This window comes from Medicago truncatula, chromosome 1 (assembly GCF_003473485.1).
Source record: "Medicago truncatula cultivar Jemalong A17 chromosome 1, MtrunA17r5.0-ANR, whole genome shotgun sequence".
NCBI lineage: Eukaryota > Viridiplantae > Streptophyta > Magnoliopsida > Fabales > Fabaceae > Medicago > Medicago truncatula.
Window position 1 is genome coordinate 44,399,290 of NC_053042.1, and position 19,462 is coordinate 44,418,751.

The following is a 19,462-nucleotide window of genomic DNA, read 5'->3' on the forward strand; positions in this document are numbered from 1 at the left end:
TCTGCTTAAAAATATGAGAATGTCAAGTATTGTGGGACAAATATTTTTTTCAAATAGGTCAAGTATTGAGGTACGGAGGGAGTAATAAATGGTTAATGGTATTATAGAAAACACATATATAATTTATCAAAAATAACAAAATTTATTATCCTTTGGGGGCCGTTTAATTCTTCTAAAGTTTGTCCTGACCTCGGTTCCTGTCTATGCGCTTTCTTTTTTCAAAGCTCTGTCAGGTATCATTTCTCTCATTGAATCTATTTTTAACAAAATTTTTTGGGCAGGGTGTGAGGTTAACAGGAAAATTTCCTGAATTGCTTGGAGCTCTATTTGTCTTCAAAAGGAGGATGGAGGGTTAGGGGTGAGGTAGTTGAAGGAATTCAATATTGCCTTGTTAGGCAAGTTGTGTTGGAGGATGTTGGTGGATAGAGACGGGTTGTGGTATAGAGTTTTGGTGGCGAGATATGGAGATGAGGCAGAGAGGTTGGAGGTTGGGGGCCGGACTGTTTCATCTTGGTGGAGAGAGATAGCGAAGATTAGGGATGGAGTGGGTGAGACTGATGGGGGCTGGTTTGTAGAGAGGGTATCGAAAGTTTTAGGGGATGGAGGGAATGCTTTATTTTGGTTGGATAGATGGGTAGGAGATGTCCCCTTGTGTAGGAGGTTCGCTCGCTTATTTGATCTTACAACAAATAAGTTGAGCACGGTGGCAGATATGTGTGCTCTTGGTTGGGAGGAAGGTGGTGATGCGTGGAGTTGGAGGAGACGTTTGTGGGCGTGGGAGGAGGAGTTAGTAGATGAGAGTAGAATTTTATTGATTAATGTTGTTGTGCAGTCTAATGTTTCTGATAGGTGGCAATGGGAGCTAGACAAGCATGCCGGATCACAGTCAGGGATGCTTATCATGCTCTAACATCCATGGCAGCCCCCACTCTTGACGCGTCAGCGAACCTTGTCTGGCATAAGCAGGTTCCTTTAAAAGTTTCCATTGTTGCGTGGCAGTTGCTGAAAGACAGGTTACCAACTAAATTCAATCTTCAAAGGCGCGGTGTTGCTCAGGTCACAGACATTATGTGTGTTTCAGGGTGTGGTAAAGAGGAGTCGACATCCCATTCGTTCTTTCATTGCAAAGCGTTTGGTTCTCTTTGGCAGCAGATTATATTGTGGATTGGAGTGTTGGGTGTCGACACTGACAATGCCCGTGATCATTTTTATCAATTTATCCATTATTCAGGTTATTCAAAGGCTCATCGATCTTTTTTACAATTATTATGGCTTCTTTGTGTGTGGATGGTGTGGAACGAACGAAACAACAAACTGTTCAAAAACACTGAAACACCTATTGAGCAACTATTATATAAAGTTAAATTCCATTTGTTGTGGTGGCTTAAAGCCAATAATACCATTTTTGTGTACAGTTCTCAAAGTTGGTGGTCAAACCATCTACATTGTTTAGGTGTCGAGTGACCTTTATTTTATAATTATACGTTGTGATTGTTTGTTTGTCGGGTTGGATCCTTAGTACACCTTGTACTAATGTGATTTCATCACTGTTGGCAATATATTCCATTTTGATTTCTTAAAAAAAAAAAGATTTATTTGGTTTCTTGGTTACTGCGATTTTTCCAAAATGGACATATATTTTGCAACACTGAAAATTTATATTATATTTTATTGCAACCGTATTATTTTACTATATTTTCAGATTGGTATTTAAACACCCATATACCAATGTAAACTAACAAGTCAAAACAAAAATGAATTGAACAACATTAAATTTTTGCATTTTTATCCATATCATCATTAACAAAAAAAGTTAATGATGTTTTACCTCATGTAAATTTTTTTTTTTTGAAATATCCCTTAATAGGTCATAAAAAAAAGAAATTTTTTGTTTTTTTATGACCTATTAAAGAAGTATTCCAAAAAAAATAATTTACAAGAGGATAAATAATAATAATAAAAAATTACAGATAAACAACTGAAATGACATATATTACAAGATAAAACACCTTAACCCAAAGATTAATTTCTATTATTATCTAAAGAAAAGAAGAAGAAAAATCCTAACAACATTGAAAAGAAAAAAAAAACAAGACACTCTGTCAAAGGAAAGAAAGACAGGAAGTTTTGTGTTGTATCTACCAAATCCTTAAACTAGTGCGGGACCCACTGTTCTAACATTCTAACATCATACACAACTGCTACCAAATTCAATAACTTGCGATTTTGTTCATCTTTGTCTGAAACAACTACAAAGAAGAAGAAGAAGAAGATGGGTATAGCAATGGGTGGTACTGATTCACTGAGCGTAAAAGCAGCTATGATGAGAGAGTCTCTTCAAAAAAGCCAAACAATTACAGACAACGTTGTCACCATTCTTGGTTCCTTTGACCACCGTCTTTCTGCTCTTGAAACCGCCATGCGTCCAACTCAGGTCAATTTCACCTTTCTTCTTTAAAAATTTGATTTTTGGATTTGGGTTTTTGTTGAATTGACTTGTGTTTGACTTGGTCAAGTAGTAATTGAATTTTTGGGATCTGAAGGGTGTTTTGTGGATTTGTGGTTTTTGAAAGTTGGATTTTTTTGATCTGGGTGTTGCAGATTAGGACACATTCTATTAGGAAAGCTCATGAGAATATTGATAAGACTTTGAAGGCTGCTGAGATTATATTGTCTCACTTTGATCAATATCGTCAGGTTAGTTTTATCATGATTATGGTTTTACTGGTTTCTATGCTGATTTATGCTGTATATGATTCAATTTAACTTCCATGATCTGTTTCTTACAAAATAGGTTTTTGTTTGTTTACATTTAATTTGTTCTTGTTGATAGATTTAAAGTGAAAGATAAAATTCTATGTTCATTGCCAATCACTAAAGGATGCATAGTATTGTAAATGTTAGTTCAGGTTAAAGCAATTATCTTTTACCAACCTAGTGTTGAGACTTGAGAGAGTTGGTAATGTGACTCTCTCTGAGGAAAAGAACCCATGTTCTATTTCTAAATGAGTTTGCTCTGTTGGAAGACATCCCAATATCGTTTGAAAAGCCAGATATCTCGATGCCAACTCGGGAACTAGTCCCGCGGCAGGCCCAAAGGGTCTAAACTGTGGGGATACCTTGAGAGACCTAGTAGAGGTCGAAGATTCTAATTACAGCGGTTTAATATAAAAATGGAGAGGAAGAAAATGGTCATAACTATTGTTAAGAGCTCAACCAAAACCGACCAGGAAGTTGAGGATTGCACTCACTAATAAACTTGTGTTCAGACCATCTCTCATCCAATGCGGGGCTCTTACCTGCTCGCCCATGCCCTGAATTGGACATATGGAGCGTGACCCGAGTGGTCCGATAATGGAAACCGGATAGCAGCTGCCCCACTCAATGGATCTTTAATAGGCTCTGATACCATCTTAGAATTTTGGGTTGGGCATAACCCAACCTTACAAAACCAAACAGTTGCTCTATGCGCCCCTTGGATTGCCCAACCCCTGGAATAAGCAGATCGGAAGATTGCTTCCGGTGCCAAAAAAGCCGATCGGATCTCCTGATAGGTTTTGTGCGATTGGAAGTTACATTTCGATAAATAAAGGGGATTTTGAGCAAAATTGTGGGGTCCATATAGCGATTTCCACAAAACCGACTTGTAAGTTGAGGGCTTCCCACGTTTTGTAAACACTACACAGGCCATATCGCTAGGCAATATGGGACTGAATCCATCCCTTCACACCCAACACAATGAAGGTGTTGGAAGCTGTAATGAAGGCAACCCAACTGCCGCAATAGGGGGCCAGTGGTGGACCACAATGAAGGCGGAACTTCCAACAACTTTTTTAAGTGCACAACTCAAATATTTTGTTCCTGCTGTGCTGATTACTATCATTTTAGCTTTATTTCCAGGTTTGTCTTTTACGGGAATCATGCATGTTACTTGTATTTTTTAACCAATTGCAATTTGTAAATTTGAAGGCCTGACTCTAGTCTCATTTGATCAGCTTGACTGGTTTTTGCATGATGTAATTTAGTTTTGTCTGGAAGAAAACTAAATCATTTTTCTTTATCTGATTCATTATTTGGAATTTTTTCATCAGAAGTTTTACATGTCAATAATTTATAATCAGCATCTTTAATTCCTAACCCATGTCATTTTGTAATATGCTGCCACATGCTTTCATTATTTCATCATTAAAACAGTGATTGGGGCCATTGTTACCATTTAATGATAAAAAAATGCATACATCAGATATCCAGTCTAGAGCGTGAAAGGGTTTGTTGAGATCCCACATATACTAGATATATGGCCAATTTAGTCCTTACAGGCTGGGACAATCTTTACATCTTGATCTAGTTTTTGGGTTGAGTTAAGCCTAGATAACACCCAACTTCCAAGGATTTTGCGAGATTTTATGCAATTTTGTGTTGGTTTTATGTTTTAGTTGATCCAAATTCCTGCAAAGTGGTGTAGTGGCCCACCCGAAAATTTAAATAGTTCAATTATAGGTCTATTTTGCGAGATTTTATACAATTTTATGTCGGTTTTAGGTTTTGGTTGATCCAAATTCCCGCAAATTGGTGTAGTGGCCCACCCGAAAAATTTAAATAATTCAATTATAGGTCTAATTTGCGAGACTTTAAACAATTTTTCAATAGTTAATTTTAGTGGCCCACCCTGACATTTTTTTCTGGCTCCGCCACTGATTTTCTTCATTACAATTACATTGCCTTTCGTCCCTTCCTTTTTCAATCTTCACTCCAAAGCCACATGCTTTCTTTCCTACCTTAATTAGTATGGTAGTTACCAAGTGGTTTAAATGATTCTGGTGAGCTAAACATCATACTTTAGCTTCGTATGATTTTATTCAGCTTAACTTCATCATCTAGCTCCAGATGATTTCGTTAAACTATACTTCATGCTATAGGGGCAGAAAATTTTTCCTGTCCATATTCTTCCAAAAAATCTGTTACTGGATGACAATTTGAGGGCACATCTTCTTGTTTTTGTAGGACATTCATATTTCATACATATATATGTTATCTTTTTTATCTATCTCCTTACGCCCCCCCTCACTCCTACAGACATACAATTACATTGTTTGATGGTTTCATTGATCCTTCAACAGGCAGAGGCAAAAATACTTAAAGGGCCACACGAAGACCTGGAAAACTATCTTGAAGCAATTGCTAAGTTGAGAAGCAACATTCAATTTTTTGGCAGTAAGAGCAGTTTTAAGAATAGTGATGGTGTTGTCAGTCATGCCAGTAGTTTGTTAACTAAAGCTATTTCTAAGCTACAAGATGAATTTAATCAGCTATTATTATCGTACAGGTTTGTATTTTGTGCTTAGTGGTGTTCATCTATTCGTCTGTTGGATGAAGTTCATTTGTTTGCATAAACTCAAAAATTAATCGGGCCCTCAAATTTCTTTTGTCCCACGTGACTACAGCAAACCTGTGGAACCCGAGCGCCTCTTTGATTGCCTTCCAAACTCGATGCGACCTTCTTCAGGATCACCTGGTAATGAGGGTGAACATAGTGGCAAGTCCAACCACCATTCTGACAACAATAACGCTGATGCTGTTGTATACACACCTCCCACTCTTATACCACCAAGAATTTTGCCACTTCTACATGATTTAGCTCGGCAAATGATTGAAGCTGGTCACCGACCACAGTTACTCACAATATACAGGTAATGCTTTGTTTAGTTGACTGTTGCATTGTAAAAGGAAAAAGTAAGATTTTCTTGCTGTAAAACTCTACAACAACAACCAAGCCTTATCCCACTAAGTGGGGTTGGCTACATGGATCAAATTACGCCATAGTTTTCTATCATAAACCATATTTTGGTCCAACTCATTGATGTAGAAATCTACATTTTAAAAAATTATAAATGTAACAAGTATGAAATTTAAATATTTAACATGTATAAGGATGTGAAGAATGTAGGAAATTATTAAGAAAAATCTTGTGAGTTAAGGAAGTGTCAACCCTAATTGGATGGGGATTGTTTGATCCCTAGTGATTAGTTGAGGAGCCTTTTTAGAGTTATAAAATTGTTAAAAAACCTAAATTAAGGTGTGACTTCTTTGAGGTATAAGTTGAATAAATTTGTCTGTAATGAATATTGTTATAGATTAGACACAATGTGTATCAACCTACAACAGTTTATATAGTCTCTGCCTGAAATCATGTAAGTAGCTCTAGGTACACAGGATCAGAATCATACAAGACACAATGTGTTTCTTATATCTAATATCACGATGAGAGTAAGAAATTAATGAGACATATGCTGAACCATGGGTTTTAACTACTCACAAGGATCGGCACACACATACCATGGGTTTTAACTAAAATTATTTGGGTTGACATGACATTGACTGCGGTACAATAATGAACATAGACACCTAACAGTAAAGTGAATTAAAGTGCTCCTATTATACACGTTTCCAACAATGAGAAATATTTTGTCTTCAACTTAATTAGCATTATCATCATTATTATCATGCAGGGAAGCCCGTTCTAACGTATTGGAAGAAAGCCTCCAAAAACTTGGAGTTGAGAAACTCAACAAAGACGATGTTCAAAAGCTACAATGGGAGATTTTGGAAGCCAAAATCGGAAACTGGATTCATTTTATGCGAATAGCAGTAAGTAGATTGTAAAATGGTACTTTGTTTGTTTTCTTCTCGTTAATTTTTAAATTGTGTTCAAATATGTAATTATGATTAGGGTAATGCTGATTGTGACGAAATAGTAAAATACGAATGGCAAGAATGAATATGCTTCATTGATTTTATACACACCCACCACATGAGTTCCATTAAACAAGGAGATAAACGTTTTTAGCTCTTTACAACAAACAACCCACATGTATATTCTTGCGTTTCTTGTCCGTTTTCACTCATAACAAATAGCATTTCTTTTATAATTATATTTATGTTAGAATATTATAAAATATATTATAATATCTTCTATATTCATCTATAGTATATCTTAGGATCAGTTTTTATATTACTTATCATTATTTTGATTTGTTCTTGATTTAGGATTGAGTCCGTGTATCGCTATAAATAGGGATTAGAATTGAGTTTTTTGTATCAAGCTACTATTCAGCCAGTATCAATAACATTCCGAGGTTCTTATTATTTTCTCTATTCCTTTTATCTAAAACCTCTCAACTTCAACAATATGAACAGGTGAAATTGTTGTTTGCTGGTGAGAGGAAAGTTTGTGATCAGATATTTGAAGGCTTTGATTCACTTTCTGAACAGTGTTTTGCCGAGGTGACTACAAACAGTGTTTCTATGCTACTAAGCTTTGGAGAAGCAATAGCCAAAAGCAAGAGATCCCCAGAAAAATTATTTGTACTTTTGGACATGTATGAAATAATGCAAGAGCTGCATTCAGAGGTATGACTTTTGACTTATGAAATCATAAATCTCAATGCAATATCACTTCTGCATTGTTCTCGTAAATTCCATAACCTCAATGGAATTTTTTAATTTTATATTTAATAGTCAATGCTGACTTTCTATTTTTGACAACTTGCAGATTGAAACACTTTTTAAAGGCAAAGCTTGCACTGCAATAAGAGACGCGGCAATGGCTTTGACAAAAAAACTTGCACAAACAGCGCAGGAGACCTTTGGAGATTTTGAAGAAGCGGTTGAAAAAGATGCTACAAAGACTGCAGTAACAGATGGAACTGTTCATCCTCTGACTAGCTATGTTATTAACTATGTCAAGTTTTTGTTTGAGTAAGTTTTTGTTTGTCATCTAATCCCAATTTCATAGCCACATCATGAGATTAATTCTAGCATTTCTTGCCGTGTGCACTCATTACAGAGATGTTTGTCATTATTTATTATTTCTGCATACACAATTAGATTAATTTTTTTTAAAAAATATTTTATAGTTCTGTGGTGTTCTGCTCATGGACATTTTTCAATGCTCATTTTATATTCAGATTAAGGAATATCCATATTTTTATTTCATATTTTTATACGGGTCTTGTTAACGAGTGCCCCCGGGGCACTCTTTAAGCTATCCAAAAATTAGCAATTATTCTTTAAAAAAGTCAAACATTTCGATTTCCTAGACATTGATTACATGCATTTTCATAATATACCTTACTAACTATGGTCCTTAAACATTACCCTTTTTATATTTAGGAGAAATTACATATTAATATTCAGTTTCTCTAACTTGCATAAGAAGGGTGCCTAAGCTCGTATACTCACCTGCACGTGTGTTGATAATTTTTTTGGGATCTTCATCGTGGTTCTTCACATATTGGACCTGATCAGAATTCTTTAAATTTTTGCAGCTACCGATCCACCTTGAAGCAACTCTTCCAAGAATTTGAAGGTGGAAATGATTCTTCCCAGCTAGCTACTGTAACTATGCGAATAATGCAAGCTTTGCAAATCAATCTAGATGGTAAATCAAAGCAGTATAAAGACCTTGCGTTGACACATCTTTTTCTCATGAACAATATTCACTATATTGTCAGATCTGTTCGAAGGTATGTCTTCAACATATGTTGGTTATTAATTTCTTCGAATCAATAGTTTTATTCTGCGCTGCATTGGTTCAAAGTTATTACTCTCCAAATCATTTCTATTTCAGGTCTGAAGCCAAGGATTTGCTTGGGGATGATTGGGTACAAAGACATAGGAGGATTGTGCAGCAGCATGCAAATCAATACAAAAGAAATGCTTGGGCAAAGGTGTTTTTCTAATGACACTTAATTACTACAGTACTACTACATGTCTTGCAGGTTTTTTAGATGTTTAGACCGATATTTTGCTAGTAGTAATACAGCAGGTGGTTGGGTAGATTTATTCATCTTATAATTTGGGTTGGGGGTGACAGGGTTGACTTATTCCCACATTGCTTAGAGATATGGCCGAAGTACTGCTTATAAAACCTGGACAATCCTCACCTTACAAGTTGGTTTTGTAAGGTTGAGTTAGGCCCAATCCAAATTTAAGATGGTATCAAAGTCTATCCTTGATCTGTTGTTGGGCTTCTCGCATCGTTCACGCTTCACACCCATTGGGCCTAGGTGTGAGGGTGTGTGCCGAAAATTATGCCTTAATTGCGCTATGCCACTAGCCGCCTAATTGTGGCATTTGGGCTGCCTTCGTTGCAGCCTCCTACACCGTCATTCATTTGTGTTGGGTGTGAAGTGAATGGGTGGATTTAGTCTCGCATTTACTTAGAGATATGACCTAAGTAGTGTTTATAAAGTTTGGATCGTCCTCACCTTACAAGCTGGTTGCATACGCGTAACTGTATAAATTTGTTACAGTATTTACATACTGTAGCGAATTCCGTACCCAAACTCAGAACTCAATGATTGAATGAGATCTGGTGATGAAGAGTAAATTTAGAAATATTAAGAGAGTTTTCAAGGAGATCATAAGTTTTGTGAAAATATGAGTTGTTTTCATTCAAGATCCTTAGGCTAGCTATATAGCTAAGGAATTTACGAAGTGATACATTGGAATATTCTAGAATCCTTTCCATTCACAACTTGGCAACTCAGCACATAAAACTAGATGAAAAATCAAATGAAAATACAAAATACTTGCAGTATTTAACAGAATTATACAAAAAGAACCTGTGTGTGTCTCCTTTCTATTAATTTTATTTGTTAAGTAATGTCTTCCTATTTAGTACATATTGATGTATCTGTGTTTCTTGTTTTGATCTTTGTTATAATTGCTGATATTTTATTCTTTTGCTTGGCAGATTCTTCAATGCTTATCTATTCAAGGACTTGCTTCATCAGGTGGTGGGAGTACTAATGCTGGTGGTGATGGTGGAACTGGAAGTAGCAGTGGTGCTTCAAGAGCACTAGTTAAAGAGAGGTAACCTTTCATTGCTTCTTTATGAACTTTTGATGAGGGAAAGTATTCGTCCTTTTGACATACTTTTTTGTATCATGTTGTCAGGTTTAAGCAATTCAATATTATGTTTGAGGAACTCCATCAGAAACAATCACAATGGACAGTTCCGGACAGCGAGTTGCGAGAGTCTCTTAGGCTTGCAGTTGCTGAAGTCTTGTTGCCTGCCTATAGATCATTCGTGAAACGTTTTGGGTTCGTTCTCATTTTAATCCACTTCCAATATTACTATGACATTGCTATTTATTAATATTGTATGATATATATATATTATTTAACAATGATGTGTAATTACAGTCCTCTAGTGGAGACTGGAAAGAATCCTCAGAAGTACATCAAATACACAGCAGAAGATCTAGATCGAATGTTGGGCGAATTTTTTGAAGGAAAAAACATGAGTGAAACCAAGCGATAATCGACAAGGAATGGTATTATTATATCTCTTGAGCATTGATTTAATAAGAGGGCTGAATGTTTTTTCTCCCTTAGATTATCTGTATAGTTCATTTGATTGTATACTAGTGATTGTAATTTTATGAATTTTTTTTTACTAGTCTTGAGGGCCAATGTGAATGTAACAAAATTTTAATCCGGGTTTTATTTCCACTTTTTTTTTTAGGGGTTTTAAACTTGATTTAAAGTTTGTGTTGCATATCATTTTTAACTGCCAAACTGTAAACCATGATAAATATATTTAAGTCGTCTGCACTAGCATTCCTTCCCCAAGCGTGTGAAAGTAATCTTATTTGAATTGCATTCATTTATTTTCTACGTTTAATCCTTGAATTAGAAATATAAAAAAAGAAAAATTTTAAACAAAGTCGTATTTTTATAAATTTAACTCAAAATAATGTGATCTTAAAAAAATACTATTTGCATTAAAACAAAAGTTTAGTTGTAAAATTGACTTTTGAATAATATAATATGATTTGAGCAAACGAATTAGAGTCGAATTTTGAGACAAAGAATACAGTCATAATCACATGTAATGAAGCTGAGTCGTGCCGTTTTATTTGAATTGAATTGATGAGTGCTGTATTCGAGAGATGGAGGCATGGCCACGTTGAAGGCCATGGCGCCACCAACACAACACAACACAACACATTCCTTTTCTTTCTCTTCCCGCGGTTCATGTTTTTTTCTTCTTATTAATTTAATAATAATTAACCCGTAAATCAAAATATATAAATGTACCACGTGACACGTTTTAGACACATCACTCCCTCAACTTCTCTCTTTCTTTCCAGAAAATTTGCAATGGATGCTGGTAAGGAGTTTCTAATTTCTTATGATTTTAATCATGATTATCATGATTCTCACAATTTCCGTTTTCTTGAATTTGAAGGAAAAGAGACTAGTTACAAAGAAGCATTTGATTCCACTGCCAAAAAGTCTATTGCTGATGGAATCATTCCTCACATTCTTCATCTGTAAGCACTCTCAATTCTCCACAAAAGTTAACGGATTGTATCTGTATCATATTCTTTGCAACACTATGATTATAATCTTTATGTAACACCAGGCCGAGGCAGACATATGGTTACATTTAATTACTTTCATTTTAATCAAATTATTATTGATATCTAATTGTTAGTTAGTGTCATGACTCAATGTCTTAGGTTTGATCCCCCTTGCCAATTTCGGTGGGCTAGTCCATTAAACGGCTCCCTCAAGTAGACTGTGAGATTGAACCCCTCAGATTAGTCAGTCTTTGGCCCCTGAGTTTTCAAAACAAACAAAAGACGTGTTAGTGTCATGTCCATGTCCTTGTCTTTACCGGTGCTTCATAAGCTATAATCAAATTCAAGTATAAGAATGAATTGTATTTTATTTATTTACTTTTTTTTTTTACGGGAATGGATTGTATTTTTAGTGTTTCTTAATAAGAAGTTCGTGAGAAGTTTATTTCCATAATGTAGCAAATTCCTGGTGTGCTATGTCTTATGGTTTGGATCATGCTAGGTTTTCAAGACTTGCCTTGTACTGCTTATAAATTCATACTGCTTATCGACTTTATTTTCAACTACTGTTGTATTCTTATTGTATGGACGTTGGTGTGGTATTTCAGATATGGATCATGTGCCACTGCTCGCGATTTTGAAATCTATGCCCCAGATGCTTCCTTTGAGGACCCCCTTATGCGTGCACAAGGGTATATGCATTTCTTTCTTTCCCTCTTTAATTTTCCCAAAACCGTCAAGACAAAATATAATGAATATTCTTGTACTTGTATGATGTTATATATCTGGTATGATGTTAAACAATGGGAATGGTTAAGCTTGTTGTTTCAAGTGTACCCACTGGAAAGCTTAATTACGAAATAAATTGGTTTTTTAAATAGCTTTGTCATTGAGATCTAATTTAGAGATAACTGCTCTGTGTCTGTACTAAAGATTTTCATGGAATCTTAATCACAAAAAAGGTTTGCTTGTTGTCTATGCTTCTTGATGGTGAAATCATGGGATAAATGCAGTCATATGTTAGAATATGAAATTGAAACAAAGTCTTTTTCTTTTACAGTGCTAACCTTGGCATGATATTAATGTTACAATCTGATTTACCATGATAAAGACTTATAGCCCCTAACCAAATCTAGGAGATTTTTTGTACAACCAAATTTTGATGTCCCAATGTGCATATAATGGTACTACAGAATGATAAAGAATAGGGAGGAACAAGTTGTCAATTTCTTGCCTAAAAAGAAAAAGTTATCAATTTCCATTCCCCTTTTCTTGTAAAAAATTTGCCAATATTTGGCATACTTCCCTTTTCCCTTATATGTATGTAACCCGTGTTTGCAATGAACCTGTCAAGGCCTATTTTTACATTCAGCAAGCCTAAGTTTTGGTGTCAATATGAAGCCTATTCTACACTCGTATACATTTGATCCCTATACCAGCATACTTGTGGCCTTCTGCAATAATATAAACCTATTGACGATAGCAGATAGCTCTTTTGTACTACTATTTTGAGCATGGTTCCAACTATTAGATCATTCAAATTCTGTTTTATTTATGGATAAACTGTCTAGCTTCCTTGTTTTTTGAATTTCCTGTACTCACCCATTCATGGAAGCAACGAAAATTGCTAAGTAGAAGGGTAGACTGACTTATATATTTAAAAAAAATGATACTGCAGGGTGAAGCAGATCAAATCAGCATTCTACTCTCTTCCTAAGGTTTTCATTACCTCTTGTTGATCACTATTTTGTCTCTTTCTTCATGTTGATCTTCATTTTGCTTTCAACTTGTTAGATTTCGTTTTCGATCTGCATCTAAATAGAACCCATCGCCATGGAATAATAAAAGTCTTGAGATGTAAATAGTTGTAACAAAACATGAATGACTGCCTTAAATCAGAAAGTTGATGTATATTTTCTTACACAAACAATTGTTCCATAATGACTTATTTAATGCGTGATAAAATTATCTTCTAAACAGTTTCATCATTTTCTTCTGAATATTTACATATTGCAAACGTCCTTTTATCTCCTTGTTTCTTAGCTGTTTAGTGAGTCAAAGATTGTGGAATACAGTGTTGAAGAAAATATAGTTTCACCAGGAAAAGGAGAGGTTAGTAAATCTGCTGTCAGTTAATGTAGTCTGCAAATCTTTTGTTCTTCACAAAGTACAAGTGCTTGCTTGATCTCTTAGTGGAAGATCCAAATTCATATTTCATGATTTTATGCAGATATTAATTGACAATAAACAACACTATAAAATCTTGGGGAAGGATATAGATATGGTATCGCTAATCAAGTTGTCTGTTGAGGAGGGTAAAGTTGTTCGCCACGAGGACTGGTATGTATTATTAATCCCCTTAACCTTCTGTTCTTTTTTGGAAAATGTAAGGGAAGAGTTAGAAAGACATGGAATAAAACCTTCAAAGGAAAATTTTTTGCTAAACTATTGTGTTGGGATGTCACTAGCTTTTGAATTTAATCTGAACTATTCCCACGAAGTATGCATTATAGATCATTCTAGGCACTATAAGCATAAGTAAATGTATATAAGTAAATATTTCATAAATTCTTACAACAACAAAAAAATGCTCTAGAATTGGTTACTATAATTCCTCATGGCTTAGGTATATATTTCGTCTATGGACAAAAAAGTAAATATTTCATCAATTCTTACAACAACAAAAAAATGTAAACAATAATAATTCCTCATGGGTGACTAAGTTTTGTATTTATATCAAATAGGTGGGACAAAAAACCAATTTCTAATCGAGAAACCGTAAAGCTGCCATTGCTTGGCCGAGTTGCAGAAATGACTCGGAGGGGATCTATGCTAGCAACTCACGTGTTTATGAGGTTCGGGAAGGATCCAACTGTTTGAATAACTAGGATTCATCAAAAATATCTTGAGCTTTATTATACACCGATCTGTACATGAGACTAGATACTTGGCGTTACCGGCAAAGTGGTGTGTTGTTTATTTGTTTTTGTAGTGTTAATGAATGCTGAACTTTTCTGTGGAACTTAACTTGTGGAATAAGTTTCAAATCCCAGATAAGTATCGATATAGTTATCTCCTATATGTATTTAGAATTCAAAGCATATTAATAATATTCTCTCTGTATATGGTGTCCTTTTTAGGCAAAGACCTGTTTGTGTTTACTTCTTGTACTTTGTTCTATAACTTTTGGCAATAATGGAGATGGGAGTGAAGTTTTGAAGGTTGATATAATGGAGATGGGAGTGAAAATGGATTTCCATCGTCATATTGTATGTTAAAGTATAAAAAGTCACTTTCAATTTACTTTAATGTTATAGGGATTGGTGAGGATGAATGAAGTCATGCTTTTAACATGTTCACACATATTTATAAAGTGATTTGCACTTATTGAACAAGCATAGTCTACATTGTCACCTCGAGGAAAATCTTGATTGAGCAGTTAAGAAGATCGATATTTAATATAGGGTATGTTTGTTTAGTTATTTTAGAAAAAAGTGATTTTTAGATTGTGCAAGAAAGTTACATTTCAGAAAACTGAATATTGCCTGAAAAAAGAAAATGAGTATCGATTATTTTAATAGTTTGATGCCTGAAAAATGTTTATCCTTATCTGAAGAAATCTTAATAGTAATTAATAAAAGTCACACAGATGCTATTTTTTTATTTGGACTTTCCTATGCCTATGTACCTTGCTAATTTTTATTTTTACTTGCTGCACAAGCAAACCAGAGTTTTAATTGTTCAATTTTTCAACTAAAACATTCCTCTAAAAAATTGTTCTACTAAAACATTCAATAATTGTGCAATTTTTCGACTACAAAATTGTTCAACTAAAACAGTCATGCTTTTATCATTACCATATTTGTTCTCCTGCCTGATCTTATCTGAATAGTTAATTATATGGAACTATGTCAAAATTTAAAACTAATCGTACGGCGTATGCACACTAGGGGTACATTTTGATGGAGAGTTTAGATGGGAAGGAGAGGAGAGAATTTACTTTTCTTTAACCATAAAATGTGCTTTTGCCCCCACCCCAAACCTTTCTTTTTGCTTTCTTAGTTTAACTTCATATTTATATTTTTTCTTTGTCTCGTTTTTTTATTTTATTTTTTAAAACATAAAATATGTTCCAAAATATAGACAAAACTCGCCCCTACAAATACCTAAAATAACTCCCAAACACACTCTAAAGAATCATACACACTCCTATTTAGATGTGTATGAAGAAGATAAGAGAGAATATGTTAATTGCTAAGTCACATTACTGTATAAGAAACTGCTAAATTAGATGTTGAAATTTCAAGACTCGTTTAACAAACACAACAAATTGAGTAGAATAAAATAAACTCTATGCGAGATGTGTATTTTTATATTGAATAATGTTATAATTAAATTGTAAATTGTATCGTATCAATGTGAATATTTTTCGGATGGTAAAATGATGCAGAAATATTTGATATATTGCTAAGCGAATTCGAACCCGTAATTCTCCACATCTCTCCATTTCAAGTGTGTGATTTTTGCCACTAAACTTTTTGAAAACATAAAATTAAATTGAATTGAATAATCAAAAGCGTCTAATTTAAATATAGTAGGATATATGTACTTTTTTAATTCTGGGGTGGCAATCGAGTTGGATTTTCTTCTTGCAGCTCAGGTTAATTCAATTGGTTTGTCCATCTTCTCATCTACACTCCTTGTTTACCTCCAAAATCTTTTTTTCTTTGTTTTGAAGGGACCTCCAAAATCTTAGAGCAACTTGGTGATATCTCTATATCTCATGTGATGAGAAAGGCCAATAAGGTGGCGGATATTCTCACAAGCTAGGAGTTTACACTCTTCAAATTGCTACATCGTCTAAGTCAGTAGTTCTTCTTTTGGTTGTATTAATTTTGAATCTATCAATAAATTCTAACTCAATTGATAAAAATCCTAAAATCAATAGTCGAGCGCCATAATCAAAATTTTAACTCGACTTCTTCACTTGTACGTGTTAGTTTCTAATGTTTATTATCATTTTGGCTATCTAAAAAAACTTTAAATCTTGATGGGGTATCAACCTATTGATAGTTTTTTTTTTTTTTTTCTGTCTCGTGGGCTTTAGCACCTTGAAACCACCCAAAAAATATATTGATAACAAAAATATGTTAAAAATCAGATGAACTGCTAAAGTATATTATTTAACAAATAGTTTCCTCTTGTCAAAAAAAAAAAAGTTTCCCACTTGTAATAATTAAATAGGTTAAATTTGTATGAGTCAATATAGTTAATCAAATTCCATAATTTAAATATGTCTTATTATTATTTTTAATACATATATTTAAAGGAAAAATGCTAATTAGGGTACTTGTAAAAAATCAAATATAGTAATAACATTTTGGATGTTGTGTAATCAACTATTTAAAAGTCTAAAAAAATAATAATAATCTTTTTTTCAATACAAAAGTTCCCTTCTTTTTTTTCATTCCTTAACATGACTTATATTTAAATTGTGAAATTTAATTAGATGTAAATTTGTTAAACTATTTTACAACGTACAATCACTTTATCAAATGAATTAGAAACTGTGTAGTTGGAGTAAATTTTGTTGGTTGGTATGCTAATATCATGAAATGCATTAAATAAAAAGAATAATCACAAAAAAGAGAAAGGAAAATATAATTAGTTTTACCTATAACTTCTCAAAGTCTTATATTTTTGTCATATTCTAAGAAACCCAAAATAAGAAAGGACCATAAATGTGTATGATATCATGGTAAACTTTATTTTCCACCCATTCTTGTTAACTTCCATGACAAATTCCTTTTTGACTGGTCATCTCTAATGTCTCAGCCTTTACAACAGAGACCATTCCATTCCAACACAACAACCTCTCCCACTATGTTGAAGGATCCGAGGTCACTAAGTAATGCTCTGAATGTGTCTGTGCCCTAAATTATACACTGATTATTGGGAGTTATAGATCCGAGAAATCCCTTACTTTCATGCAAAAAAATAATTCACTTGTAATAGAAAAGAAGAGAGAAACTGAAAAGAGGATATGGCCTTCTACACATAAAGGCAAAAGCCATATTCAAGCTTTGCTTTATTATTTTTTGTTTTCTCTCTTTCCTAAAGACTGCAAAAGCTTCATTGTGTGGAAACTTTGTCTCCATGCCAATCTCATATGCCACTATCTATCTCACTTGCCTCAAAAGTTTGAGGTGTGTTATGGGCCATCCATCTTGTAACTAGGGTTAGAAAAAGAACATGATCAATATTTCAAAGAAAAGAGAAAAAAAAGATGTATTGCCTTTGAAAAGGATCAACATTTTGAATGCTTTAGAGCGTTAATATGACCCCTAAAAAGAATACAATTAGTGGGGTCATGCTTTTGATCAAATTCTCTTTATCTTTACCTTTTTTCGATTGTAATGATTTTTAGATCATGTTTGTAAGATTTTTAAGTGTCCACAACGACTGATGCACAATATCTTGGTTTTTAAAGAACCTTTTGGCCGTTGGGATGTGTATGTGTAGTACAATGTACAATCATATCTTAAATTCTAAATTAACAATCATAAGATAAATATACAAATTTGAATAAAATGGTGTTGTTGTAGTAACATTTTTTTTTTTTACTAAAATAGATATATTTATTTAAATTTGTAGGATACTGTACATTGCAAGCAACATAAATGTAAATGATACATTTAACTCCCTAAAACTAAGAACATGTTTGAATGAGAGAATTTTTCGAGTTAAAGTAATTTTAGAGGATAGTTGAATCTTTTATGTATAAATTTTATTGTTTCGATGATAAATTAAAGAATTTTAAAAATGAAGATATTTTATAAAATAATTTGTCATAGACAAATTTGGCAAATTTCAAAAACTATCTAAACAATTAATAATTTAAATTTTTTTTTTATTGGATAAAATGTGAATCTCAAATTGATTCTTATAATTCGTTGAAGTTATGCAAATTGGATCCTATATGCTTTAAAAATTTACATATTAGACCCTATTTATTTTTTAATTTCGAAAATTGGTAAGATTCAATTATTTTAAGTCTTCTTTGTATGTTGCTTTTAAGTCTTCTAGCTTAGCATTCCTTGTGCTTGCTAAGATTCTTTGTGTTTTAAATAAATTTCATTTTAGCTTCTTCAAAAAGAAAAAAAAAATCGAAAATTGGTCCATATATATTAAAAACGGAAATTGATCCCTATAAATTTTAAAAATTGCAAATTGGTCCATATACAGTTTAAAAATATTACAATTGGTCCTCAAATTTTAAGTTTTGTAAATTGGTCTCTATTTGTCATATTTTGAAACTGTTTTATCAACTTATTGAAATTTCAAATTTGACCAAAATGTTTTAAAATCTTCAATTTTATCACTTTTCATTATATATTTATATACTTTTATTCCAAAACTTTTACAATTCATAAAAATAGCGCAATAAATTTTAAACATGAACTTTTTTATTACTCTTCCTTAAACAAAAAACTTAGAAATGAATAGAATTCAATTGAAGCATTTGAGTTATCTAAAATTTTCAATTACGTTATTTAAACTAACATTTGATTCCTTAATTTCCCCATAATTTGGTTTCACCTTCATGTATTCTCCTAATTCCGGACCTATAAGCTTATCCAACCACACCCGTTGTGCTAGCCAATAATGTATCCTTCTAAATTATGGATATACTAAATAATTCATAATAAACACTATACATGATTTGCTTCATGAGAATTCCTTGTTCTAGCACGTTCTTGATAATTTAGTATATTTTAAATTTTATGAAACAGAAACGGCAGACTATAGTGGACTACATGCTTCATAAAAACAACATTTGATCATAAACATATTTTTTATTTAATTTTCACTTGGTTGATCCTATAAAGATTGCATTGCAGTCCAGAAAAGTTTCTTTCTTCTGTCGGCTTGTGGAGATTAATTCAATCCTTTGTCCCTCCTTAGCAAAGCAATCCTATAATCATATATAAAATAGCACCACTAATGGTAAGTAGAAAATTAAGGAGACTCACGTATAGTTTATTTTAGAATGATGTTTATTTCATTTTTTTATTTCATCAGTCTAGTCT

At 33.3% G+C, this 19,462-nt stretch overlaps 2 protein-coding genes across 2 annotated transcripts; both read left to right on the forward strand.

Annotated features, from left to right (window-relative positions):
- Positions 1-2,087: 2,087 nt before the first annotated feature.
- Positions 2,088-10,638, forward strand: LOC11411749 (exocyst complex component EXO70A1). Its single transcript, XM_003591640.4, has 12 exons — positions 2,088-2,434; positions 2,602-2,697; positions 5,121-5,326; positions 5,445-5,690; positions 6,510-6,648; positions 7,198-7,410; positions 7,553-7,758; positions 8,328-8,525; positions 8,630-8,729; positions 9,758-9,876; positions 9,961-10,107; positions 10,210-10,638. The coding sequence occupies exons 1-12, from the start codon at positions 2,273-2,275 to the stop codon at positions 10,325-10,327; spliced, it is 1,950 nt and encodes a 649-aa protein (XP_003591688.1). The 5' UTR covers positions 2,088-2,272; the 3' UTR covers positions 10,328-10,638.
- Positions 10,639-11,025: 387 nt separating this feature from the next.
- On the forward strand, positions 11,026-14,603 carry LOC11422936 (uncharacterized). The gene is made up of 7 exons (XM_003591641.4): positions 11,026-11,179; positions 11,258-11,342; positions 11,981-12,064; positions 13,051-13,090; positions 13,416-13,484; positions 13,603-13,712; positions 14,117-14,603. The coding sequence occupies exons 1-7, from the start codon at positions 11,101-11,103 to the stop codon at positions 14,250-14,252; spliced, it is 603 nt and encodes a 200-aa protein (XP_003591689.2). The 5' UTR covers positions 11,026-11,100; the 3' UTR covers positions 14,253-14,603.
- The last annotated feature ends 4,859 nt before the right edge of the window (positions 14,604-19,462 follow it).

Coding starts and splice junctions, on each gene's coding strand:
- LOC11411749 (XM_003591640.4), top strand. CDS start 2,273: ATGGGTATAGCAATGGGTGGTACTGATTCACTGAGCGTAAAAGCAGCT. Junction 2,698..5,120: donor ACTTTGATCAATATCGTCAG/GTTAGTTTTATC, acceptor ATCCTTCAACAG/GCAGAGGCAAAAATACTTAA. Junction 9,877..9,960: donor AGAGCACTAGTTAAAGAGAG/GTAACCTTTCAT, acceptor TCATGTTGTCAG/GTTTAAGCAATTCAATATTA.
- LOC11422936 (XM_003591641.4), top strand. CDS start 11,101: ATGTACCACGTGACACGTTTTAGACACATCACTCCCTCAACTTCTCTC. Junction 11,180..11,257: donor AAAATTTGCAATGGATGCTG/GTAAGGAGTTTC, acceptor TTGAATTTGAAG/GAAAAGAGACTAGTTACAAA. Junction 13,713..14,116: donor GTTGTTCGCCACGAGGACTG/GTATGTATTATT, acceptor TATATCAAATAG/GTGGGACAAAAAACCAATTT.